The sequence below is a fragment of the Papio anubis genome, chromosome 7 (genome assembly GCF_008728515.1).
Source record: "Papio anubis isolate 15944 chromosome 7, Panubis1.0, whole genome shotgun sequence".
Classification (NCBI taxonomy): Eukaryota; Metazoa; Chordata; class Mammalia; order Primates; family Cercopithecidae; genus Papio; species Papio anubis.
The window spans coordinates 98071351-98097504 of record NC_044982.1 but is presented as its reverse complement, the minus strand read 5'-3'; the positions used below and the strand labels follow the sequence as shown (position 1 = coordinate 98097504).

Below are 26154 nucleotides of genomic sequence, written 5' to 3'. Positions count from 1 at the left end.
CTCCAATAGGCTTTCACTAATAAAGATGGAAGTGCGTGTACAGAACAACAAACATATTACATCTGAGAGCAGAGGCTTTATTTACAATGATATTCAAACAGGATTTAGCAAAGGATACCTCTTCCTGCTTGTATCTTAGCAGCATGGGTTGTACTTCATAAACAGAAAAGAGAAATATCCTGGGAGCAGGAAGTGAACTCTCTTCTCAGATACGTTCTCTAAATCCCAACCCGTTCCATGCTCCCGGCTCGTAGCAGGTAGTTGGTAGACACTTGGTTATAACAGCTGGGTGCCAGATGCCTGCCTCCCACTGAGGAATGTGTTCAGGGAAGATGTCAACACTGGCCGGGAAAAACATCAGGCTTTCACCTCACTCATAGCCTCCATAAGACGAGCACTGTTTGTGACTGCTGTTGTCAGGAAAATGAACCTGTAGCCTAAGGAGTCAAATGCAGCAGCAGAAGAGACAGCGCAGATCTTAGGCCCCAACGATAACCATAGAGCCCCTCCATTTCCACAGTCCCCATGGGATCAGAGCACCAGTTTATAGACAGAGACGTTGAGTGCCATACCCTTGGGCACCACTGCTTTCTGCGCCTGGTATAACTGGGCTCCCTGCTATAGCAGCCCACAGTAAGGCTATGGCAAGTTGTACTTCGAGGCCAGGAGAAAACTATTCCTATGTAGGACACTTTGCGTGGGGTTTTTTTTTTTTTTTTTTTCTTTTTTCTTTTTTCTTGAGACGGAGTTTTGCTCTTGTTGTCCAGGCTGGAGTGCAATGGCGCTATCTCGGCTCATTGTAACCTCCACCTCCCAGGTTCAAGCAATTCTCCTACCTCAGCCTCCTGAGTAGCTAGGATTACAGGCACCCACCACCATGCCTCGCTAATTTTTGTATTTTTAATAGAGATGGGGTTTCACCATGTTAGTCAGGCTAATCTCGAACTCCTAACCTCAGGTGATCTGCCTGCCTCGGCCTCCCAGAGTGTTGAGATTGCAGGCATGAGCCACTGCACCCAGCCAACACTTTGTTGCCCATATACAATGCAGGCCAATTCTCACCTTTCTGCTCTCTCTTACCTTTCTCTCTGCCCAGGAACCGGAGGGCTGAGATCTCAGAGAATGTGCAACCACCCAAGAACACCACTAAGATGAGGCGCAGGGACTCACTGGAAGCCTTGTCTTCCTTAGTCATGTCTGTGAGGATCAGGCCAGATTCAGCTCTTCCCTGACATGCTAGTCCTGAGTGGTGCATCCAGCCCACCTCTCACTGCCAGCCTACCCCACTGTTGATGCCACATACCTGTAAATGCAAAGTCACTGCAGTTGAGCAGCCGTACCACCTCATCAAGGCCCTGCCAGCTTCGCCGCTCTAGCACCTGGGAAGGTATAAGCACTGTTTTTAAGGTTACAAACAATATCAGGCTTAGGAAAGGAAGGGCACAGCAGCCAGACTGTCACATTTCTTGCTCATTACTCAAGTAGCAAAAAGTTGAGACAGGGCCAGGTGTGGTGGCTCACGCCTGTAATCCCAACACTTTAGGAGTTTGAGGCGGGGCGATCACCTGAGGTCAGGAGTCCGAGACCAGCCTGGCCAACATATAGTTGGCCTCGTCTACATGAAACCCCATCTCTACTAAAAATACAATAATTAGCTGGGTGCAGTGGCACATGCCTGTAGTCCCAGCTACTTGGGAAGCTGAGGCAGGAGAATCACTTACATCCAGGAGGCCGAGGCTGCAGTGAGCTGAGATCGCCCCACTGCACTCCAGCCTGGGTGACAGAGCGAGACTCCATCTCTCAAAGAAAAAAAAAAAAAGTCAAGACAAGTTAGGGACCAAGAGAAAGCAGAGAGAATGAAATATGAATGGGAGCAAGAGTAATATGCTCTTACCTGCTCAATGATTCGGCAGCTCAAGGGCACATAAGCACCACTGAAGACGTAAGCCATGTCTCGCGGCACTTTCAGATCATACTCGCCGTCCACACGTGGGATCTGTAAGACAAAGGGACTTGGCCGGGCGCGGTGGCTCACACCTGTAATCCCAGCACTTTGGGAGGCCGAGGCGGGTGGATCACAAGGTCAGGAGATCGAGACCATCCTGGCTACCACGGTGAAACCCCGTCTCTACTAAAAATGCAAAAAATTAGCCGGGCGTGGCTGCAGGCGCCTGTAGTCCCAACTACTTGTGAGGCTGAGGCAGGAGAATGGAGTGAACCCGGGAGGCGGAGCTTGCAGTGAGCCGAGATGGCGCCACCGCACTCCAGCCTGGGCAACTGAGGGAGACTCCATCTCAAAAAAAAAAAAAAAAAAAAAAAGACAAAGGGACTTAATTAGGCAAGTGACAGCTCAGCTCCCTAACCCTTTAAAGGGTCAGATAAAGTGGCACAGCCCAAAGAACAATTCTTATTTCAACAAAAGGGAGAACCAGCAATAGCCCTGAAAAGAGAATCCGTAACAGAAGATAGCAGTTTCTGTTCAGTAACTGCCAGTTCTCTGGAATGAGTTACCATGCACCATTATTGGATAATGTGAAGGGGCTGGAGAGACAGGTTCTCCTTTCCCTGTCCTTAAGAGACATGGGATATGGTTGTCACTGAAGCAGCACTTAGAATATTCTCTGGCATTGGCAGGTGCTTGTTACATGTTGATTAAATGAGTGAATCTACCATGCTATAAGACTACCAAACAAAAGAATCTTTATACACATGAAATGACAAAAAGGTTTTTGTGGATTCAAAGTACTCCACAATGGGCCAGGCGCAGTGGCTCACGCCTGTAATCCTAGCACTTTGGGAGGCTGAGGTGGGTGGATCACCTGAGGTCAGAAGTTCGAGACCAGAACTTCTGAGGTCAGAAGTTGGCCAACATGGTGAAACCCTGTCTCTACTAAAAATACAAAAATTAGCCGGGTGTGGTGGCATATGCCCGTAATCCCTCGGGAGGCTGAGGCAGGAGAATCACTTGAACCTGGGAGGCAGAGGTTGCAGTGAGCTGAGATTGTGCCACTGCACTCCAGCCTGGGCAACAGAGCAAGACTCCATCTCAAAAAAAAAAAAAAAAAAGTACCCCACAATGGAATGAACCCACCGTCTCCCCTAACCATCCCTGTTCCACATACCAAATTCAGCTTTTTGCTGATGGCACGAAAATTGCTCCTCTTGGCCAGAGAACTGAAAGCATCAGTAATCTTTCCTGGGGAAGAAATCTGTGTCAGGTTTCACCTAAGGTCTATGGATTCATGACACTGCCACGGACAACAGCATTCAGGACACGGCAGCACCAATCACATCCAAAAACTCTCGGAAGCTGTTCAACTACAATTCCCTGGAACTCCCACCCTTCTCCCCACCCACAGTCTTCCCCCTCCTACAGGGTACCAGGTCTCTACTAAATGTAATCCACAGGGTAACCCAAGTTTATTGGTATGTGCTTTGGAGTTAAACTGACCTAACTTACTAACTAAGGGACCTGGGACAAATCACTTAATTCTCTAAGCCTCAGTTTCATCATCCATAAAATGAGGATGAGAAAATTTACCTCACAGAGTCTTTGTGAGGATTCAATGAGAAACTAAAGGGCTCAGCACATGGTAAGTGTTCACTATGTGGAAACCACTCTTACTGGCAGACGTAGTAGTAATAACAGTAATGACATTAATAGGAAGGAATCAGTCCACCTTCTCCAATTCATTCTGTCCCTCCCAGCGTGCTGCCTGTTGAGAGAAGTCAGGACAACAGCTGGAGTAGGGGTCACCTGTGCTCCCTGCTTACCTGCAGCCTTGTCGGTCACCAGCTTGCTCACTTTACTCTCCACGGCTGTGAGGGTGTCCCCAGGGGCCTGCTCTGTTAGGAGCCCAGCTCGTCTCAGATTGGAGAAGGTTAGCAGGTGTTCAGGGCCATAGCTCTGAAGAAGATGCAATTAGACTATTTACTGAGTGTCCAAAGAGCATCTAGCACTGTCAGGCACTACAGAGGTGAGAGAGAGAAGGACTACGTAGCCTCTGCTGCAGTGTGAAGGAGCTCACACTTTGTTGAGATAAATTTTCACATCAGAAATAACCAAACAGGGCTGGGAGCGGTGGCTCATGCCTGTAATCCCAGCACTTTGGGAGGCCAGGGCAGGCAGATCACTTGAGGTCAGGAGTTTGAGACCAGCCTGGCCAACATGGTGAAATCCTGTCTCTACTAAAAACACAAAAATTAGCTGGGCATGGTGGCTCGTGCCTGTAGTCTCAGCTCCTCAGGAGGCTGAGGCAGAGAACTGCTTGAATCTGGCAGGCAAAGGTTGCAGTGAGCCGAGATTGCGCCACTGCACTCCAGCTTGGGCGACAGAGCGAGACATCGTCTCAAAAAAAAAAAAAAAAAAAAAAGAAATAATTAAACACCAAATGAAGAGACCTATGGATGTATGGGAAAGGCTTCCTGGATGAAGTAAGACTTGAGAAGTACCAGGAAGGAAAGCTGAATCAATGTCTCACACAGTGCTAAAATGAGAGAGACTCCCAGGAGTAAGAACTCACCTCTGGGGCCAGCGCTGAAATGTTTAAATTAAATTCTCAGCACTGGCCATGCGCCGTCAGTGTATGGGGTGAAACAAGGGTAGAGGGCAGAGAGGCGTGGTGAAAGGTGACTCTCCCTAGTAGCTCTAAGAGGGAGGCCTGAATGGAAACAGGAGGGTAATGGAGGCAGGAAAGGGGCCACTTCTTTTGCCTCTTTCAAAAATGCCCAGTAACTGCCCTCCACCAAGTTCCCTCAAGAATACATTCTCCAGGCCTTACCTGCAGATACTGTGTTTTCAGAGATCGGTAATCCTTGGGGATCAAACCTAAGAGTGAAGAAAGTAAGACAGGTGCATGAGAAAGAGGCCGGCAGAGGCACCCTAAAATGTACAGATCAACCAGCAACGAATGCCTTCTTCAGGAGGAAGGATTCAGTAAATGTTAACCCTGCAGAGTATACAGTTGGTTCAAATTTTAAGCTTGCTTACTGAAAGATAAAGCCTAGGTCTGGGAGCTCCCAAGAAGACCTGTGAAACATAAGGGTGCTGAGGAGGGGACACTGGAACTAATGGTGATCATAGTGGGATGTGGGGAGGATGCAGCAGGAGGGAGGAGAAGTGATGACTCATTTATTTATTTATTTATTTATTTGAGATGGAGTCTTGCTTTGTCACCCAGGCTGGAGCGCGATCTTGGCTCACTGCAACCTCCACCTCCTAGGTTCAAGCCATTCTCCTGCCTCAGCCTCCTGAGTAGCTGGGATTACAGGCATGCACCACCACGCCTGGCTAATTTTTGTATTTTTAGTAGAGACAGGGTTTCACCATGTTGGTCAGGCTGGTCTCCAACTCCTGATCTTGAGATCCACCTGCCTTGGCCTCCCAAAGTGCTGGGATTACAGGAATAAGCCACTGCACTGGCAGACTCATGCATTTCTTCCTGGCTAAGGGGCAGTTCTACTAGGAACTGCTTCACAACTATTGAGAAATAGGAAAAGTGTGAGTTCCAAAAGCATGGTCTTATATGTTTTTCTCCATCGAGGTAAGAATAACTGGGATTCTAACTATAGTAAATGAGATTTAGAATAAACAAAATACTTCTCTGGGTAAAAAGCAACATTCGGCCGGGCACAGTAGCTCACTCCTGTAATCCCAGAACTTACGGAAGCTGAGGCAGGTGGATCACCTGAGGTCAGGAGTTCCAGACCAGCCTGGCCAACATAACAAAACCCCATCTCTATTAAAAATACAAAAATTAGCCTGGTGTGATGGCGTGCACCTATAGTCCCAGCTACTCGAGAGGCTGAGGTGAGAAATCGCTTGAACCTGGGAGGAGGAGGTTGCAGTGAGCCGAGATCGTGCCATTGCACTCCAGCCTGGGCAACAGAGCAAGACTCTGTCTTTAAAAAAAAAAGAAAAGGAAGAAAAAGAAGGCAACCTTCAAGAATATTCACCAACTGGAAGACCTCAACAGTGAAAACAAGTTGCCACGAAAGTTACAGAATCTGGGATTTTAGAAATGTTCATGAAAACTAGCTGGGCATGGTGGTGCACACCTGTAGTCCCAGCTACTCAGGAGGCTGAGGCAGGAGAATCACTTGAACCCACGAGGTGGGGGTTGTGGTGAGCCGAGATCGCACCACTGCACTCCAGCCTGGGTGACAGAGCGAGACTCTGTCTCAAAAAAAAAAAAAATAAATAAAATAAATGTTCATGAAATTAACTTGCTGTCCCTTTTTCCTGGAATGTATCTTTATCTTATTGAACATAAGGACAGATGGAGTGATGAGAGAAACGCCACTCAGCTCTACATCCCTGCAGTCCTAAGATATGACAGGGCTCTAGGGTGGCCTGGATGTGGTCCCACTTAGGGCTAAAACAATAAATTACCCTGTGTCCTGGTGATAATTCACCCCAAACAAAAAAGAACCCATGAAATTACAGGGAAACATTCTGTTTGCTAAGACATTTGCCTTAGCCTTTCAAAATCACTTCTTCTGTCCTTAAGACATAGTTTCTCAATCTGACATTCTCATCTTTAGTCTTTTGGGCTCACCATTCTCAGTGATGGACAAAAGGCACATGAGGCGCAGGCTTTCTATAGGCGACACCTGCATAGGAAGAAAGACTCAAGGAGGACTGAAGCTTCACAACACGTGTTCTTTTCCTTCTGCTTAAGGCTGATCCCACCTCTAAACGCCATTCTTGGCCCCCACAGCCCTCCACCTGCGCACCTGCCGGTCTATGTGTTCCTCGATGTAGCTGGTGCTCTCCCGGATGTTGAACCCCTCTAGCAGTGCTGTGAGAAATCAGAGGAGAGCCTGTTACTAGGGTACCAGCTCAGCTGTTGCCATCTATGCTAACAGGTGTCTGTCTCCCCATCTCTTTCTCCATCCTTGGGGTGGGTTAAGGGACCCCCAGGACTTCTAGCAGGAACCAGCATTCCACATAGCCAGTGTCAGCTGGAAAGAGCCAGAGAACATCTTTTAAGGGTGGGACGAGGCTGGGAGCTGGGGAAGTAGAAGTGTGGGCAGTAGCACAGCAAGGCTGTGGCAGTTACCATGCTCAGTCTTGATTAGCTCCTGGAAATCCTGCTTGGTTTTCTTCTTCATGATGGATTCACAGGCCCCAATATCTGCAAGTTGGATAAAGGGAGCTGACATATTCCTGTTTCTAGAAAGATGTCCCTTTATTGTCCAGAAGAATAAAAACCTCTTAAGGCAAAATCCAAAAGCACTTCTTCCCACTTTACACCAAATAAGACCATATGTGTCAGATGAACAGGGATCTCCTCCTCGGGGTAATGGTACTCTGGAGCCTTCCCCGGAGGGATACAGTCACTTCCCCTCACACCCCTCAAGCTGAAACCTACGGAGACTCAGCAGGCGGTGCTCCTGTTTCAGGCCCTTGAGCTCCTGGGACACGAAATTCTTCATCTGCTTAATGTCCATGCCTCTCCGGCGCTGTGGGAAAATTCCCAAAGGTTAACCCCCCAACCTCAGACATGAGAAACCACCACCCTCCCTCAGTTGTCATCTATCCATGAGAAAGGACAGGGAACCTGTCATAATATTAGAAGGAGAGTCCAAGGGCAGCAGCCTTGGGAAGCCACTGAGGGAACAAAACAGAGGACCAGGGCTTGGAGCCTCACATCATACTGGGCCTGCAAGTTCCGGGCCTTCTGGCTCAAGAAGCCAAAGACATTGGAGAAGTGCTCATTCCGAATCTCATTAAACACCTGTGAGGGGAGTAAGACAGGAACAACTTACTCTATCGGAACCATCACTTAGCAGTAGAATGACAGTACGGGAAGGGTGCTCAGGTGTTCTGGCAGAAGTACAAACAAAGCTGAGCTGGGATCCATAAGTCCATATCAAATGCCTACTCCATGCTCTGAGGTATGCTCTTAACTGGTGGGGAAACCCTCTCTCCCACAGACTCAGCCACCCCTCGCAGCGCTGGGGCCCACAGCCTGGTATAAGCAGTGGCCCTAGTGGGGGCCATTGCTAGCACCCACACCCTCACCTTGTCCTCGGCATTGAGTAGCACCTTCAGGCTCTTGTCAGAGGATGTGACTTCTGGGCCAAAGTCGACACTCCCTTTGAGAGCAGAGGGACAGTTATTAGGATCTCCAATGAGGACTTCTCCTACCCTTCCCTCAACTGCCATAAAAGTCCTCAAACTATTTGGAAGCCAGCAGTTCATTCAGGGTCTGGGTCTCTCCCACAAGCCCTGCCATGTGGGAGGTGCCAAGGCTGATGACCACATCCATCTTGCCAAGATGCAGAGGACCATGGCACTTACCACACTTGATGCGGAAGGTGTCATCTACTAGGCCCTCGTAAACCACTTGGGAGCAAAGTGCTGTCACAAAGTCCACATCTGAAACAGAGATCCCTGACCGTGAAGGTTGTCCCCGACCCAGCCTTCTACACAGCATGCTCAAGGGCAGCTTTGACACTTTCCATAGGGCCAAGGACCCACGCTCCTCAAAGCTGGGATTCACAGCCCCAACCTTAGGATTTTAACTTTGCCACCACGCTTTCCATATTCCCATGTCTTCTAGGGCCGAAAGATGACAGGAGCGCTGGGCATAATTTACCTCTGTCCAAGAGGAAGATATGTCCAATCTCTGGCCTTCGGCCCTTGGTTTCGCCATCCTCCTCCTCCTCCAGGTTCCTCCACAATTCATATGCCATCTGCCAGGGCCCAAAACATTCTCAGTCTTGTGTCCAGGTCCCTACTGCAGCCAACCCCTTCCATGTGATACTTCCTCTTGTCCCCGAGACAGGAGCTAATTATTCACAATATGGCCCTATCTACTCCCATCTGTGTCCGTCCTTCCCTGACACTCTTCATACTGGTGAGAAGATGTGTTACTCTGTCCCCAAAATGAAAAGAGATTTAGGAATGCCACCCAGGAGACCCTGGCTTTTGCCTCTCTGTTAGTCACACAAGTTCTCCTCTCTGAGGATCTATTCCAGAACAACGAAAGCAAAGAATACACCTTATATCACAGATACCCTTGGATAACCTCACGTGGGTACACAACAGGGGAAACAGGGTCTGCTGGGACAACAGTACTGCTAGTGCTCTTACCTTGGCGCATCTGCCAATTCCATAGCAGTTTGGAAAGGGTCCATAGAGAGTGCTGAGAAGGTGTAAGGCCTGAGCCACAGTGTTGATCCAACGCTGATCTCCTTCCTGCAGGGACCACACAAGTCACAAAGATATGAATCAACCCAATAGGACCATTTGGAAAGTGGTTAGCCCTAGAAGCCCTGGAGCAGGGTGGCAGGGTCTGGGGGATGCTTGAAAGGCTCATTTTCATTGGCTCCACAGGAAGTCCCACAAAGACCAATCTGTAGCACTCAATCACTGTATCACTATCACTTTATCATCACGTGATAAATTACTTGAGTTGGACAAAGGTTACATTGGTATTTCTAGCCCTCTGCATCCCACATGTGTCTCCATCCCCTGATGCCAAGACCCAAGGGCCTCTGCATTTACCAGAAAGTAATCCCTGAAAAATTCTGGTAGTTCCATGCTCAGCAGATCCACATCAAGAGGCAGCAAAGAGAAGGCCCATTCATCACAGCTCACATCTGTGGGGACACAGAGCATCAGCCTCCCTGTAGAAGGTACTTAGCTCCACGTTAAGAGGGAAGGTCCACCACAATCATGCAACAAATATTTGAGTGCCTGCCACACGCCAGTACTGCATTAAGCAATAGAGGCTCAAAGAAGAATAAGACATAGTCCCTGCCCTTAAGGAGCTCACAGTCTGATAAGGAAAGGAGATGCGACCACAGCAGCCTGTAACACAATTTGGTAAGTGATGGGTTTTTACTAGAGGGCTGACCAAAAGTGCCAAGAAAACGTTCATTCATTCATTCATTCATTATTTATTTATTTAGAGACTGAGTTTAGCTCTCATCATCCAGGCTGGAGTGCAATGGTGAGATCTCGGCTCACTGCAACCTCCACCTCCTGGGTTCAAGAGATTCTCCTGCCTCAGCCTCCCAAGTAGCTGGGATTACAGGCATGCGCCACCACGCCCAGCTAATTTTTGTATTTTTGGCAGAGACAGGGTTTTGCCATGTTGGCCAGGCTGCTCTCGAACTTCTGACCTCTGATGATCCACCCGCCTTGGCCTCCCAAATTGCTGGGATTACACGCGTGAGCCACCATGCCCAGCTTGCTCATTCATTATTCAGCAAATATTTACTGAAAGCTGCCTACATGCAGGACTATATGAACACCAGAGATACAGCAGTGAGCAAAACAGACATGCTCCCAACCTTCTGGAGCTTACAGTCTAGTGGGGGAGACACACCAGACAAATTATGACACAAACTGTTAAATCACGGTTGTGCTCCAAAGAGGTCAAACAGCAAGCTGTGAGCACCATATATTAAAGGGCTGTAACCACAACTGGTGGTGTAGGAAAGACTTCCCTCAAGAAGAGAAAATTAAGCTTAGAATTTGCGTAAGACTTGGGAAGGCAAAAAGCTGTAGGATGGAGAACATCCTGGGCACCTGGAAAAGCATAGGTAAAATCCCTCTGGCTGGAGGGTGGTGAGTCAGGAGAAGGAAGTAGCACACAATGAGGCTAATGGGACAGGCGGGGCCAGACTGTGCAAGGGATAGGAGGCATGTTGGGGATTCTGGGCTTTATTTTCAGCTGCTGCCAGATTTCCAGCAAGGAGTGCTGTGATCAGGTTTGGGCTGTGTGGAGAATAGCCTGAGAAATACACAGAGGGGAGGCCCAGTTTTTCCTGTGGGAGCCTTGGGAGGTGAGAAAAGAGTGGTTGGTCATTTCCAACTCTAAGCCCTGGTATTACTTTCATACTACCCCAATAGTGTTCTATCTGTCTGTCTGTCTATCTATCTATCTATCTACCTACCTACCTACCTACCTATTTATGAGACTAAGTCTCACTCTTGTCGCCCAGGCTGGAGTGCAATGGCGTGATCTCGGCTCACTGCAACCTCTGCCTCCTGGGTTCAAGCAATTCTCCTGCCTCGGCCTCCCGAGTAAGCTGGAATTACAGGCGTGCACGCCCAGCTAAACCAGCTAATTATTGTATTTTTAGTAGAGATGGGGTTTCACCATGTTACCTGGGCTGATCTCGAACTCCTGACCTCAGGCCTCCCAAAGTGCTGGGATTACAGGCGTGAGCCACCGCACCCAGCCCCGAGTAGTGTTCTAATTTGTGGTCCTGTTCCCATTCCCATTCTCAGGAACCTCTCCTCCTGCTACACTAACAGGAATAAGACCAGGAAAAGAAAGAGCTGGGGGGTGGAGAACAACAACAGTTTTTTCTTCTGTATGTTCTCTGTCCCTTTCCACTCACATTCATCTCCTCTCACCTCCATAGATTCCCTCTTCCTCAAGCACCATCTCACATGCATAAAACTGAAAGAGAAAAGGAAATTGATTAGTAACCACCTTCTTCTCTGTTCTATTTCTCTGCAGTTCCTCTGTGGTCACTGATGAAGACAATAATTACTGAACCCAGTGAAAGAAAAGGGAACCCAGACTCTTAGATCTAGAAAGGACCATTAGAATCATCCAGCCCAGCACTTCATTTCTTTCTCATCCATTTAATTTATGTTTGAGTAAATTGTTTCTTATCTCCCTGAGAGAACGGAAGAACTTTACAAAGGAGAAGGAATTCAGCTGTCTTCGAAAGGTAAGTTGTACAGGCAGAGATGAGAGCAACGGCATGAAGTGCTCTGGAAATTGTGGAGGAGCAGATGGGAGCAAACGATCTGTACAAGGGAGAGTAAGTTCTGTTTAGGACATCCCCACGGGACCTCTGGAGACACAGACAAGGACTTGGGATTAAGTAGCATATACCCTGTATTTAAAGTGGATGATGTGGCTGGGTGCAGTGGCTCACTCCTATAATCCCATAACTTCGGAAGGCCGAGGCAGGTGAATCGCTTGAGTCCAGAAGTTCTAGACCAGCTTGGGCAACAAGGTAGAGACCCCGTCTCTACCAAACAATGAAAAATTAGCCGGGCATGGTGGTGCGTGCCTGTAGTCCCAGCTACTCAGGAGGCTGAGGTGGGAGGATCATTTGAGCCCAAGAGGTCAAGGCTGCAGTGAGCCAAGATTGCGCCACTGCACTCCAGCCTGGGCAACAGAGTGAGACCCTATCTCAAATAAATAAATAAAAAAGTAGATGGTCTGTCCAAGAGAAAAGAACACACAGAGGAGAGCTAAGGACAGGACCCTAGGGAACACCAAGATGAAAGGGGGCCAGAGTACAGGACCTGGCAGAGAAGACTGAGAAAGAATACTCAGAGAGGTAGGGGCAGGAGAAAACAGCAATAGTCAAGGCAGAAAAGGTCAGAGTTGCAAGGAAGGGTGGGCAACAGTGTCAAACGCCAGGGAAGTTAAGTAGGATTAACATTAAATAGACACCAGTGGATCTGACAACAGAGACCTGAGGGAGACTCGATGAAACGATGAAGGTGGAGATGAGGAAGCAGAAGCAGTGACAGTAGAAGAGTCTTCACAGAAGCCTGGCCATGAAAGAAGGGGGAGTCCTGAGAAGAGATGAAATGGGGGACATTGTTTAGAAGGGATAGACATGGGTGAAGACCAGAAGAGAAAGTCTACCTGGTAAAGCAAGATAATGGAGAAGGAAAGCAGAAACGGGGTCAAGAACTGGCATGGAACAGCTCATCTTCGAAGGGAAAAGGCCACGATCTCTTCCTCCTTTGAGGTAAGTGGGGAAAGGGTGAATATTTGAAAGTAATAAGAAAGAATGCTGAGGGCACTCACATCTGATAATGAGATGACATTATTAACAGCTAATGTTGTAAGCCCTTAAAATGGATTAGGCATTATTCTTCGTGTTTTACAAGAATCACTTGTCTTCATCTTCATACTAGCTCTGTGAGATGTAGATCAATGCTACGTGCTCCTTGTTTTACTGTTATGCAGAAGAATTCTATTCCTCCCTCACTCATTTCTGCCAGGAAAACTGAAATCTACAGGCCTGCTTTTAACTTTTAGTGCTAAGTAATGGAATTCCAGAGCCAGGTCTGAAAACTGCCAATCTTCATAATTAACAAAGGAGTCTCAAAGAAGAGAGAGAGATGCCTCCTAATATAAAATTAGGTCAAATAATTTGATTAGATAAGGTGTTAAGTGGAGAACACTCATTAAAATACCAATTTTGTTTTTCTGTGTAATATAGAGACTTGTAGGATTATTTTAACTTGTAGGATTATTCCCTGTTAATACAAATGTGTCCTTGGCCAGGCGCAGTGGCTCATGCCTGTAATCCTAGCACTTTGGGAGGCAGAGGTGGGTGGATTTCCTGAGCTCAGGAGTTCGAGACCAGCCTGGGCAATATGGCAAAACCGCACCTCCATTAAAAATACAAAAAATTAGCCAGGCATGGTGGTGCACACTTGTAGTCCCAGCTACTCGGGAGGCTGAGGCAGGAGAATTGCTTGAACCTGGGAGGCGGAGGTTGCAGTAAGCCAAGACTGCGGCACTGCACTCCAGCCTGGGTGACAAAGCAAGACACTGTCTCCAAAAACAAAACAAAACAAAACACCAAATCTGTCCTTGGAAGCATAATTTGAAAAAAAATGAAATGGTTTTGTAAGGGTCCAAGAACTAGAAATTATTGCTATGACTCTTTTAATAGCATTCAAAAGTACCTATAATTCTGAGTGGTTGTCCTACTCAATAATTTCTTGCCCTGGTAATAATACTTCACATGTTTGTATTCCTAAGCATATTATCTTCAGATAAATATTTGTAAGATTGTGCTATCAATCTTCAGGTGACATTCAAAGGAAGGTCACTGGTTCTTTCCTCTTATTCCTTTTATAGAAGGAGAAAACAATATAAGCCTAGGGTCCCACTTGATTTCTTATTTCGACAGAGACTCAAAGTCATCTCACTTAAATTAAGAGATAGGTACTATTATCAACTCTATCTTCCAGATGAGAAAACTGAGTCACAGAACAGCTTAGTACCTAACCCAAGACCACACAGGTAATAAGGCCTCAAGGGTGGATTTTATCCAGACAGCCTGGTTTCAGAGGCTTCAGTCCTTAGTTACTGCTTCTATTTTCTCTAGAATTTTCTTAGAAAGATTGAAAAGTAATAAATTCTGTTCTTCCTAGTCTAGTTTCTACCTTCTCTAAGTATGCATGCACTACTTGCTGTAGCTTTATAGACCTATGGTTGGCAAGGTAAAGGCCTGGAACGTCATTCCTCCCAATCACTGGGATTGAGGATGAATGTAGCTGATGCACAGGTGAGAGGGGAGCTCAATGGAATCAAGAAATGGATAGACTATGATGGACCTCCAAATATGTACTGCAATTATTGAGTTAAAGATGGAAGAGCTCTAGCCTGGCTATGCTAACTCATTGTGTGAGCATGGGCTTCAGTTCCCTCAGCTGCTCAAAGTTGGGGTGGAGTAAAACAGTCTCTAAGGCTCCTTTCCTGTGCAAGAAAAGGCTTTTCCAATACATGGTGGCATGGTTCTAGTAACCTAGGGGCAGCCCAGTCACATCCCCATAAGCATAGGGGATGGGAGGAGGGGGGTGATGATTTATCTAATTTATTATTAAAGAGGTATACAGGGAGAAAGTCATTGAAAGCCGTAACATTGTGCACCATTACTATACTAGAGTTTGTGTTAGGGATACAAAGCAGGTTCTACCTCGCAAGTGTGAAGCTTTTCATTTTAAAAAATCTACGTAGAGGCCTCCTCACACAATTCCACAACACTTTATTTGGGATAGTATGCTGGCAGACCCTCTGCTAAACAATTGAAGATATGTAAATGAAAAGACAGTGACAGGTATTTTGTTCAATCATACATAATTTGCTTTGAGGGAGTGCAACGGAAACTGAATCCCCAGGACAACAGTGTGGGGAGGTGCAGCCTAATAACAGGTGATTGGGTCGTAAGGGAGGAGTCCTCATGAATGGATTAATGTCCTTATGGCAGGAGGGGGTTGCTATAAGGCAAGTCCAGCCCCTGGGTGCCTCTTGGTCTCATGTGCTGGCTTCTACCTTCCACCCTTCTGCCATGGGATGACCCTCGCCAGATGCCAGCCTCACACTCTTGGATTTCACTACCTCCTCAGACCATGAGCTGAATAAATTTCTGTTCATTATAAATTACCTAGTCTCAGGCATTCTGTTACAGCAACAGAAAACGAACTGAGACAGGGAGGTAGTGCTGTTGGCCCCTTACCCCTGCCTGGTCCTCAGTCCTGTTCTACCTTATGCCACTTCCTCCAGGATCCAGACTCACCTTTTGAGGGCTGAAGATCACTTTGTATTTGCGAGTTCTGCCAGCCAATTTGTCAGCATTGACAAGACCTACAGAGAGAAGGAATGCAGCCCAGCAAGCCATGAGCCATCTGCACGAAGCAGTTACACTAGAAGCAGGGAAGCTTCTGGGCACGGTGGCTCACGTCTGTAATCCCAGCACTTTGAGAGGCTGAGGCGGGTGGATCACCTGAGGTCGGGAGTTTGCGACCAGCCTGGCCAACATGGTGAAACCCCGTCTCCACTAAAAATATAAAAAATTAGCCCAGTCTGGTGGTGGGCACCTGTAGTCACAGCTACTCAGGAGGCTGAGGCAGGAGAATCGCTTGAACCTGGGAGGTGGAGGTTGTGGTGAGCCCAGATCATGCCATTGTGCTCCAGACTGGGCAACAAGAGTGAAACTCCGTCTCAAAAAAAAAAAAAAAAAAAATGACAACAACAAAAAAGAAGCAGGGAAGCAGATATCCTTCACAAGTGCTATAGCCAACTCAAACAATTATTTTCTTATTAGAGGGTCCTTATGGCCAAGGCCCTTAGATCTTGCCCGCCCTTTCCCATAGTTATACATAGTACCATGGCACACTCACTGGCAATGTATCGCATATTCTTGATGCGGGGTCTGACCAAGAAGCACAATCTATGAGAGAGAAAGAAAAAAAAACAGTGAAGAAAAATTATCAAGTTGGATAGCAACTTAGAAGAAACTGAAATAATACCAACTTTTTTGCCATTTGCCCTACAGGTCTCATCCTAGCCAAAGTTATGCCATTCTCTTGGTCCACCATACACCAACCACAGAAGATACTCTCAACACAATGGGTAGAATGTGATGAGCTGGGTACATTACTGGCCCTATAGTGGACCCAAAAATTGCTGTTCTCAAATAACTTACAATCCAGTGGGCAAAAAAAGTGCATATATGGAGTATGTTAACAGTCAGTGCCGAAAAAACAATACAAGAATACCCCATAAAAATATATAATTATTATTTGTCAGTTAAAAATAAAGGCTGGGCATTGTGGCTCACACCTGTAATCCTAACACTCTGGGAGGCCAAGGTGGGCAGATTGCTTGAGCTCAGGAGTTCGAAACTAGCCTCGGCAACACAGTGAGACCTCATCTCTATTAAAAATAATAATAGTAGGCTGGGAGCAGTGGCTCACACATATAATCCCAGCACTCTGGGAGGCAGAGGCAGGTGGATTACCTGACGTCAGGAGTTTGAGACCAGCCTGGCCAACATAGAGAAACCCCATCTCTACTAAAAAATACAAAAATTGGCTGGGCGTGGTGGTGCATGCCTGTAATCCCAGCTACTCAGGAGGCTGAGGCAGGAGAATCGCTTGAACCCGGGAGGCGGAGGTTGCAGTGAGCCCAGATTGCACCATTGTTCTCCAGCCTGGATGACAAGAGCTAAACTTTGTCTCAAAAAAATAAAATAAAATAAAATAAAAATTAATAATAATAATCGTAAAATAAAATACAAGAATTATAAGGCCTGGAGAGGTGGTGCATGCCTATAATCCCAGCATTTTGGGAGGCCGAGATGGGTGGATCACCTGAGGTCAAGAGTTCAAGACCAGCCTGGCCAACATAGAGAAACCCCATCTCTACTAAAAATACAAAAATTAGCTGGGCATGGTGGCAGGCGCCTGTAATCACAGCTACTTGGGAGGCTGAGGCAGGAAAATTGCTTGAACCTGGGAGGCAGAGGTTGCAGTGAGCTGAGATCCCGCCACTGCACTCCAACCTGGGTGACAGAGTTAGACTCCTACCCAAAAAAATAAAATAAAACTACAGGCGGATGCAGTGGTGCACACTTGTAATCCCAGTTACTCAGGAGTCTGAGGTAGGAGGATGCCTTGAGCCCAGGAGCTCAAGGCTGCAGTGAGCTATGATTGCACCACTGCACTCCCGCCTGTGCAACAGAGTGAGACTCTGAAAATAAATTTCAGAGTGAGTCTCTGAAAATAAATAAATTTAATTTAAAAAATTTAAAAATGTAAGAAAGTAATAGAAAATAATGTTTTTCAAACTGGGGTCCATGGATATATTCTCCATGTATCCCGGAGAATTTTTTCTTCTAAGAAAGCGTGTACATTAAGTTTCAGAAATACTTTAAAATCAAGACAACAGCTGTACATGACTACATGCCAAGTGAACAGGATAAATACAAAATGCCACGGAAATCCAGAGGAGAAAATCACCCTGGACTGGAAGGGCAACAGAGAGCTTCATGGAGGAGGTGGCTGGGCTCTGAATGATGGACATTCTTTTTTTTTTTTTTTTTTTTGGAACTAGATGCGCGCGCTCTCCCCGGCTGGGGGGCGGAGTGGGGTGGTGCGATCTCGGCTCACTGCAAGCTCCGCCTCCCAGGTTCACGCCATTCTCCTGTCTCAGCCTCTGGAGTAGCTGGGACTACAGGCGCCCGCCACAATACCCGGCTAATTTTTTGTATTTTTTAGTAGAGACGGGGTTTCACCGTGTTAGCCAGGATGGTCTTGATCTCCTGACCTCGTGATCCGCCCGTCTTGGCCCCCCAAAGTGCTGGGATTACTGGCGTGAGCCACCGCGTCCGGCGGACATTCTTTATAGGAGCAGTGAGGACAGGAGAGAATTTCAGGCAGAGCGAATGGAGTGATGAAAAAGGTGAAGGTACAGGCACAGAGCTGAGAGGCGGGTGGAAGCACAACTCAACAGAGGCTTGAAGGGGACACACCAGAGACAAGGCTGGAAAGGTAATGTGGGAGGCTACGCTGCAGACAGCCTTGGAGTCTATGACAAATAATGTAGACAATCTTCAGCAAGTAATGAGAGCCCTAGAAGATTCTGGTTTTTTTTTCTTTTTTTTTTTGAGATGGAGTATTGCTTTGTCACCCAGTCTGGAGTGCAGTGGCATGATCTTGGCTCACTGCAACTCATCCACCTCCCGGGTTCAAGTGATTCGCCTGGCTCAGCCTCCTGAGTGGCTGGGATTACAGGCACACGCCACCACACCAGGCTAATTTTTGTATTTGTAGTAGAGATGGGGTTACACCATGTTGGCCAGGCTGGTCTCTATCTCCTGACCCAGAAGATCTGCCCACCTCAGCCTCCCAAAGTGCTGGGATTACAGGCGTGAGTTGCTGCACCCGGCTGCCTTGCAGGTTCTTGAGAAGAGCACGATGAAAATAATTTTGAAAGATTAGCCAATCTGGTTATAGACTGTAATATAAATTAGAGAGGGAAGAGGACAAGAAACTACAGAAAGGAAACTACAGACAACAAAACAAAACAAGACAAAACAAAACAAAACAAAACTACAGAAGAGTAACTTAGCCATGAAATTGTAAAGTTCAGGGAGGTGAACCATATATCTCAGCCAAGGACAGATGAAAGGCAAATGTGCCCCTAGGGACCTCCTCCAGCTTGGAGTAGGGACAGATTCTCCCAGACACTCACTGTTCACTGGAGCTGAGGGCTGGCTTGTTCTCCACCTTGTATAGCTTGTCTACTTCGTGTTGCTACAGAGAGAATCCAATAAGACAATGGACATAAGAGTGCCTGAAAAGCACAAAGGGTGATACGAAGATAGGGAACTTCTTGAGGGCTTCCTAATTATGCTATTCTAGGAATCAAACTGCTCCCCTGACAACCAACCCACTGAACTTTCCTCAAGCTGTCAATAGGAAAACCAAAAATAAAATAAAAACAGTATGGGCCAGGTGCGGTGGCTCATGCTTGTAATCCCAGCATGTTGGGAGGCCAAGGCAGGAGGATCACTTGAACCCAGGAGTTTGAGATCAGCCTGGGTAACATAACAAGACTCCATCTCTACAAAATTAAAAAAAAAAAATCATATATTCCGTAGCAAATAGACTCAGAAAAATAAATAACAAATTTAAATTTAAAAATTAACCAGGTGTAGTGGCACATGCCTGTGTTCCCAGCTACTTGGGAAGCTGAGGCAGGAGGATCGCCTGAGTCCAGGAGGTCAAGACTGCAGTGAGCTGTGATTGTGCCATTGTACTATATTCCAGCCTGGGTGACGGGGAGAGACTTCGTCTCCCTCCTCAAAAAAATACAAAACAAAAAAATATGAACAACAGCATCGATCTCCCTTTTCCACCCAATTAAGCTACCCTATGTTTGCCTTACAACGGTAGTCACTCTTCAGTAATTTGTATTGTTCATCAAAAGAAAAACTGCTCAAAGAGGAAAGAGGGGCATGACCCCCAGGGGAAAGGGATAGTACCTTCAGAATGGAGACATTGGCAATTCGATCCAAAGGGCTCATGAGATCTGCCTCAATGAATAAATCCTTTTTTCCAGGAAGCTGAAGGAGACACAATATGTTGGGTCACTCACAGGTCACACGAGCTTCCTCACCTGAGAACTAGCCTAGCCACCCATCTAACAGAAGCATAGTCTCTGAGGTGGGAGGGCACTAAGCATCGTCTAGCCCGGCACCTTATTTATTATCTGTATCCACAGTTGACACTTCTCTGTATATTTACCTGTTTTGCCTTCTTGTTTTCTGTACCAGCGGGAAGAAGACATCCCACCTTCTTTCTCAGGTTAACTCCTTGTCACTCAACCCTTCTGCTCACCTGTGACCTTGGTCTGCACCTCACTCCCCTTCTCTGCTGTCTCCTCCACTCTGGCTCCCAACCACCCCTGGTCTCCTGCTGAACAAAGCCAAACACAACAGAACCCCACCTTGCATTTTTCTCCTAAGTACAAAATAAAATAGCGCACGCTCACTGCAGAAAACTTAGCAAACCCGGGACAGTCCTCACCCCATCACCCTTCCACTCCCCCACCCCACAATCCCTGTCATACGATTTCTACACCACCACTCCTGACACAGATCTCAATGTCTGTTCAGAGGAAGGAGAGGTCACAGTTAGTGACAGGGAGCGGAAAGTCATTGGGAGAGTCCTCTCAACCAGGCCTTCATGAATGGGTAGGGTGTTGACACGGATGTTTGAAGAGGGCAGTCCAGCAAAAATCAGAAAGAGAACATAGGCTGTGTGGTAAGGGGACGATTTTGCCCTCTGAGGGACATTTGGCAATATCCAGACACATTTTTGGTTATCTGACTCAGGGTAGGGGTTTTACTGGCATCTCGTGGGTAGAGGCCAGGGATGCTGCGAGACATCCAACAATGCACAGGCCAGCCCCCACCACAAAGAATGATCCAGTCCAAAAGGTCAACGGTATAGAGGGCAGGAAATTTTTTATTTATTTATTTTTAATCTTATTTGTTGTTTTGTTTTGTTTGTTTTTTGAGACGAAGTCTCCCTCTGACACCCAGGCTGGAGTGCAGTGGCGTGATCTCGGCTCACTGCAACCTCCGGCTCCCAGATTCCACTAATTCTCTGCCTCAGCCTCCCAAGTAGCTGAGATTACAGGTGCCCGCCACCACACCTGGCTAATTTTTGTATTTTTAGTAGAGACAGCAGTTCACCATCTTGGCCAGGCTGGTCTTGAACTCCTGACCTCGTGATCCACCTGCCTCAGCCTCCCAAAGTGCTGGGATTACAGGCATGAGCTACTGCTACCGGTCTGTTTTTTGTTTTTTTAAAGACAGTCTTGCTCTGTTGTCCAGGCTGGAGTGCAGTGGCAGGACCTCAGCTCACTGCAACCTCTGCCTCCCAGGGTCAAGCAATTCTCCTGCCTCAGCCTCCCAAGTAGCGGAGATTACAGGTGCATGCCACCACACCTGGCTAATTTTTGTATTTTTAGTAGACATGGAATTTCGCCATGTTGGCCAGGATGTTCTCAAACCCTTGACTCCTCAGGTGATCCACCTGCCTCAGCCTCCCCAAGTGTTGGGATTACAGGTGTGAGCCACCACGTTTGGGCTTTTTAAATGTTTCTTTATTTTTTAGTTTCCCAAACCCAAAATGGTCAACAGAGGGTAGGAAATCTTGAGGTAGGTGAATGGTGAAAAATAGACCGAAATAGTTGGCTAGGATTGAGCAGGAAGGGCTCCAAATGCCAGCTTTGGGGAGTGTGGCCTTGATCCTCTAATTAACAGGGAAAAATAAAGCTTTTGTGCACTGAAGCATTCCAATCAGCTGGAAATGTTAATGAATCTGAAGACTGGAGAAACTGGAGGCAGGGAGTCCACTTAGGGAGTTAATGAAACCATCCAGGAAGCCCAAGCATGTGGCAATGAAAGAGGGCCTGATTTAGGCTGGTGGTGGTATGAGCAAAAATAGATTAAGAGATACATGGAATGTGTAATATAATGTTGGTTTTTTTTTTTTTGAGATGGAGTTTCACTCTTGTTGCCCAGGCTGGAGTGCAATGGCGTGATCTCGGCTCACCCCAACCTCCACCTCCTAGGTTCAAGCAATTCTCCTGCCTCAGCCTCCCAAGTAGCCGGGATTACAAGCATGCGCCACCATGCCCAGCTAATTTTGTATTTTTAGTAGAGACAGGGTTTCTCCATGTTGGTCAGGCTGGTCTCGAACTCCCGACCTCAGGTGATCTGCCCGCCTCGGCCTCCCAAAGTACTGGGATTACAGGCGTGAGCCAGCGCGCCCAGCCTAATATAATTTTTTAAAATACTTCAAAGAAATTAACAGTGTTAACAGTGCTTATAACTTATGGTAGGGCCATAAGTAATTTTTTTTTTCTTTTTACTTTCCTTGATCTTCTTACATTTTCTGTAATGTGCAAGTGTTATTTTATAATCACCATAAAAAAGTTATGTGTAAAGAAGTATACATGGAACTCAGCAACTGGTTCAGTTAAGTATCAGGGTGAAGGACAGGCAAAGATGATTCTGATATTTCAAGCCTGAATAGCAATGCACATTAACAAAAATTAAGTCAGAAGTTAGTTAGGAGAGGACGTTATTGCCTGGAAATCCACTTTGGCCATGCTGAATAACCCAGTGGGTTCAAGTTTCTCTCCTTGGTCTCCTCTACTTGATCTCACCTGAACTAGCGGCTTTAACTAGCACCTCTTTTCAATTCTTCAGACATTTGTTGCAAGTCTTTTATATGCATGTCACTGTGCAAGCACTAAGTATAAAAGAGAAATAGGCTGGGTGTGGTGGCTCATGCCTATAATCCCAGCACTTTGGGAGGCCGAGACGGGCAGATCACCTGAAGTCAGGAGTTCGAGACCAGCCTGGCCACATGGTGAAACTCTGTCTCTACTAAAAATACAAAAACTAGCCAGGTGGGCTAGTGCGCACCTGTAATCCCAGCTACTCGGGAGGCTGAAGCAGAACCTGGGAGGTGGAGGTTGCAGTGAGCCAAGATTGCGCCACTGCACTCCAGCCTGGGCAACGGAGTGAGACTCTGTCTCAAAAAAAATAAATAAGTAAAATTAAATAGAAATAAAATCTGGTCCAAGATGCCCTGCTGTTCTCGTCTTGATCCATCTTCCTTCCAGTCCTCACAATGGAGCTGCAGTTCCACATTTCTATCTGCTGGATGTTACAAGCTGTATTTCTCACTGGCATCTTAACTTCCCCCATCCAAACCCAAACAAATCAACTTCCCCCACCAAACCTGTTCCTTTTTCTAATTATTTTTCTCATTTCTATTCAATGTTCATACAACAAATATTTATTAAGCATATGGTGCACGCTTGCCTCTAAGCTAGGTACTCACTGGGTAGTGTTGACCAAAACAAACGTGATCCCTGCCCACCTTCCAATCTAATGAGGAATACAGACATAAAATGAATAACTAAATGATTACACAAGTAATCCATTAAAATCACAGTAGCAGTATTATTTTCCTAATAACCAGGTTAAAAATCTCACTCATTTTTGCTTCTCCTCAACCTTTATGACCAATCAGTAAGTCTTTGAGTTTTCTTTCACCATAACTTAAAAATTCATCATTTCCCTTCATTCACATTGCTACCAGTTTTGTGTGGGCCTTTATTACTTGTCTAATCTACGGTCTCCTAACTGGCCTTCTTGTTGCCCATTTACCCCACCACACACATCACTATTAGAATCATCATCAAGTATTGTCTCATGCCACAAATGGAAAAAAAAAAATCGTCAGTGGCTACTGTTTAACTGCTGATGGCTGTCTTCCCTGTACATGCCTTGTCTTTCCCTGGTTTGTCAACTTTGCTCCTACCAATCTATCTGCCTGGAGCATGCTTAGTCGCCAAAGAAAATAAGCTTATTATTCACACTCACCTCCTTGAAGCTCCTAGATCATCACCCCAGCTAGAAATGATCACTTATTCTGAACTCTTCGGGTACACTACTCTATCACTCATTTACCACCTGTGTGTGATAATTTGTGCTTCACACAGCTCCTGCTGGAGTGGTAGGATCCCTAATGGCAAATATGTCTTAACCATCTTTCCGTCCCTAGGGATGCCTGGCACTAATGGTGTCTCCCTTGCCTGTATGGGGGTTGGGGGCTGATTTCCATTAACTCTCTGGCCAGGTTCCAAACAGCTCTTACTACTCCCTGGATTCATTCTGGACCTGCTGGGGAAGCTCCAAGGAAATACCAGGGGCCAAGAACAAGATAAAAGGGGCACGGCAAGGAAGAAATGTGCATCCAATGAGTGCTAAACTGTAGATGCGATAAAGTCGCCAGGCGAGCACTGACCTGCTCCAGCAGATAGATGAGCTGGTCTCGAGCCAGCCTCTTGAGCATGGAGAAATCAGGCAGCTCAGGGGCATCTGGCCGATGGGGAAAAGCCATGGCAGCGGTGACCTGCGCCGCGGAGTGGAAGGACGCCCTTCGCTCTGAGAAGGCCGGCCGCAGCCCAGGGGAAGCGCAAGGGGGCTATCCTTCAGGCCTGGGCACCGACTTCCAAAGACCCCAGAGGTGCCCTCGCTCCTCAGCAGCACTCCAGGAATGAATGGCCACCTCCAGGCAAAGAGAGCTACTACCGCGGAGCAGCCTTGTCTCAGACCTGCAGCCACCGTGTCCTGACCCTCCCTCCCTGATCCACTCAACCCGTCAGCAGGATTCCGGTCTACACCCCGCAGAGACTCCGCAGCGTACTGGGAGAACCCAGCCTCCTGCCAGAAAGAGAAGCGACTTCCTAGATCTCCCGGAAGTCCCTTTCGTTCCCAGCGCTTCGCGTACCAGGAAGGGGACGGTGTCTTGAAAGGGACATTTAAAAATCGGAGGCAATGAGTCTATTAATTAGGTGGCTGTGCCTGGGGTCCCAGCACTCAAGAGGCTGAGGTGGGAGAATCGCTCGAGTCAGGGAGGCGGAGATTGCAGTGAACTGCGATCGCGCTACTGCACCCCAACCTGGGCAACAAAGCTAGACCTTGCCTCAAAAAAAAAAAAAAAAAAAAAAAAAAAAAAAAAAAGAAAAGAAAAAAGACATAATGGATGCAACAGGCTAACAATACCTGAACTCTGATCAGTCATACCATCATGTCATTTCCTGGTGAGATGCATAGGAAATACAGAGCATCACCTACCTAATCAAGCCTCAAGATCTGACTACGAGTTTATAGGCTGTATAGAGATTAGCAGGAATATGTTAAGACATCGTAGGTATGAAATCAACCATACCCAAAATGTAGGAAATTATATGGGACAAATGATCTGTCTTATTAAAAAAAAATGGCAAAGGGAGAAATGTGGGAGGGGGAAACACTTCAGAATAAAAGAGATTTAAGGGATATATCAACTAAATGTTTCAATGTGTGGATCTTCTTCGGATAATAATTGAAAGATAACTGATTTAAGGAATTACTAAAACTTTTCAGGTATTGTATTTCTTTTCTTTTCATTTTTTTTCCAGACAGAGTTTCGCCCTTTTGCCTAGTGGAGGATCTTGGCTCACTGCAAGCTCCACGCCACACCCCCACCCCCACCCCCGGCCCTAGGTTCAAGCGATTCTCCTGCCTCAGTCTCCCGAGTAGGCTGGAATTACAGGCGCGTGCCACCATGCCTGGCTAATTTTTGTAATTTTGGTAGAGACTGGGTTTCACTATGTTGGCCAGGCTGATCTCAAACTCCTGACCTCAAGTGATCCACCTGCCTCGGCCTCCCAAAGTGCTGGAGTTACAGGCCTGAGCCACAGCGTCCGGTCAGGTATTGCATTTCTATGTTATCTTTTTTTTTTTTTTTTTTTTGTATTTCTATGTTATTCAGGCTTGTATTTCTGTTAAAAAGAAGTCCTTATCTCTTAGAGATACATACTGAAGTTTTTACAGATGAAATAATTTGGCCAGGAGTTCGTGTCTGTAATTCCCACCAGGTTGGGAAGTCCAGGTAGCGGGGCGGGGCGGGGGGCGGGAGTTGCTTGAGCTGGGAGTTTGAGATGAGATTGGTCAACTACAACACGTTAAAAAATAGCCAGGTGTGGTGGTAGGCACCTTTAATCTCGATACTTGGGAGGCTGAGGCAGGAGGATCACTTGAGCCTAGGAGTTTGAGGCTGCAGTGAGCTATGATCATGCTACAGCACCCCAGCCTGGGCAACAAAGTGAGACACCATTTCTTTTTTTCTTTTTCTTTGAGATGGAGTTTTGCTCTTGTTGCCCAGGCTGGAGTGCAATGGCACAATCTCAGCTCACTGCAACCTCCACCTCCAGGTTCAAGTGATTCTCCTGCTGCAGCCTCCTGAGTAGCTGGGATTACAGGCATGCGCCATGCGCCTGGCTAATTTTGTATTTTTAGTAGAGACGGGGTTTCTCCATGTTGGTCAGGCTGGTCTCGAACTCCTGACTTCAGGTGATCTGCCTGCCTTGGCCTACCAAAGTGCTGGGATTATAGGCGCCAGCCACCGTGCCTGGCCCGATCTGTCTCTTAAAAAATGCTAAAATGTGTTTGGGATTTGCTTTAAAATAACCCAGGGGGAGATGTAGGAACACTCAGGAAAAAGACTGG

The 26154-nt window shown here is 46.8% G+C and overlaps 1 protein-coding gene across 10 annotated transcripts; it reads right to left on the bottom strand.

Annotated features, from left to right (window-relative positions):
* Positions 1 to 56: 56 nt before the first annotated feature.
* On the bottom strand, positions 57 to 24592 carry VPS33B (VPS33B late endosome and lysosome associated). Of its 10 annotated transcripts, none has more exons than XM_009199912.3 (23): positions 23906 to 24592; positions 19558 to 19638; positions 18765 to 18866; positions 15911 to 15960; positions 15307 to 15374; positions 11378 to 11423; positions 9515 to 9609; positions 9101 to 9205; positions 8604 to 8700; positions 8306 to 8383; positions 8027 to 8100; positions 7653 to 7739; positions 7374 to 7464; positions 7062 to 7136; positions 6736 to 6800; positions 6558 to 6612; positions 4782 to 4828; positions 3775 to 3907; positions 3123 to 3196; positions 1895 to 1996; positions 1304 to 1379; positions 1081 to 1197; positions 57 to 437 (listed from the first exon to the last, which is right to left on the bottom strand). In XM_009199912.3, exons 4-23 carry the CDS (start codon positions 15924 to 15926, stop codon positions 358 to 360), a joined length of 1581 nt encoding a protein of 526 aa, XP_009198176.2. In that variant the 5' UTR covers positions 15927 to 15960; positions 18765 to 18866; positions 19558 to 19638; positions 23906 to 24592; the 3' UTR covers positions 57 to 357. The 10 variants fall into 10 exon arrangements, with proteins under 10 accessions (XP_009198176.2, XP_003919445.2, XP_009198175.2 ...); XM_003919396.5 differs by having other exon boundaries at positions 18765 to 18826; XM_009199911.4 differs by lacking the exon at positions 23906 to 24592 and adding an exon at positions 19913 to 20574 and having other exon boundaries at positions 18765 to 18826.
* Between the last annotated feature and the right edge of the window lie 1562 nt (positions 24593 to 26154).

Coding starts and splice junctions, on each gene's coding strand:
- VPS33B (XM_003919396.5), bottom strand. CDS start 24,001: ATGGCTTTTCCCCATCGGCCAGATGCCCCTGAGCTGCCTGATTTCTCC. Junction 15,375..15,910: donor GAATATGCGATACATTGCCA/GTGAGTGTGCCA, acceptor TTCTCTCTGTAG/GTCTTGTCAATGCTGACAAA. Junction 6,613..6,735: donor AGGAACACATAGACCGGCAG/GTGCGCAGGTGG, acceptor CTTCCTATGCAG/GTGTCGCCTATAGAAAGCCT.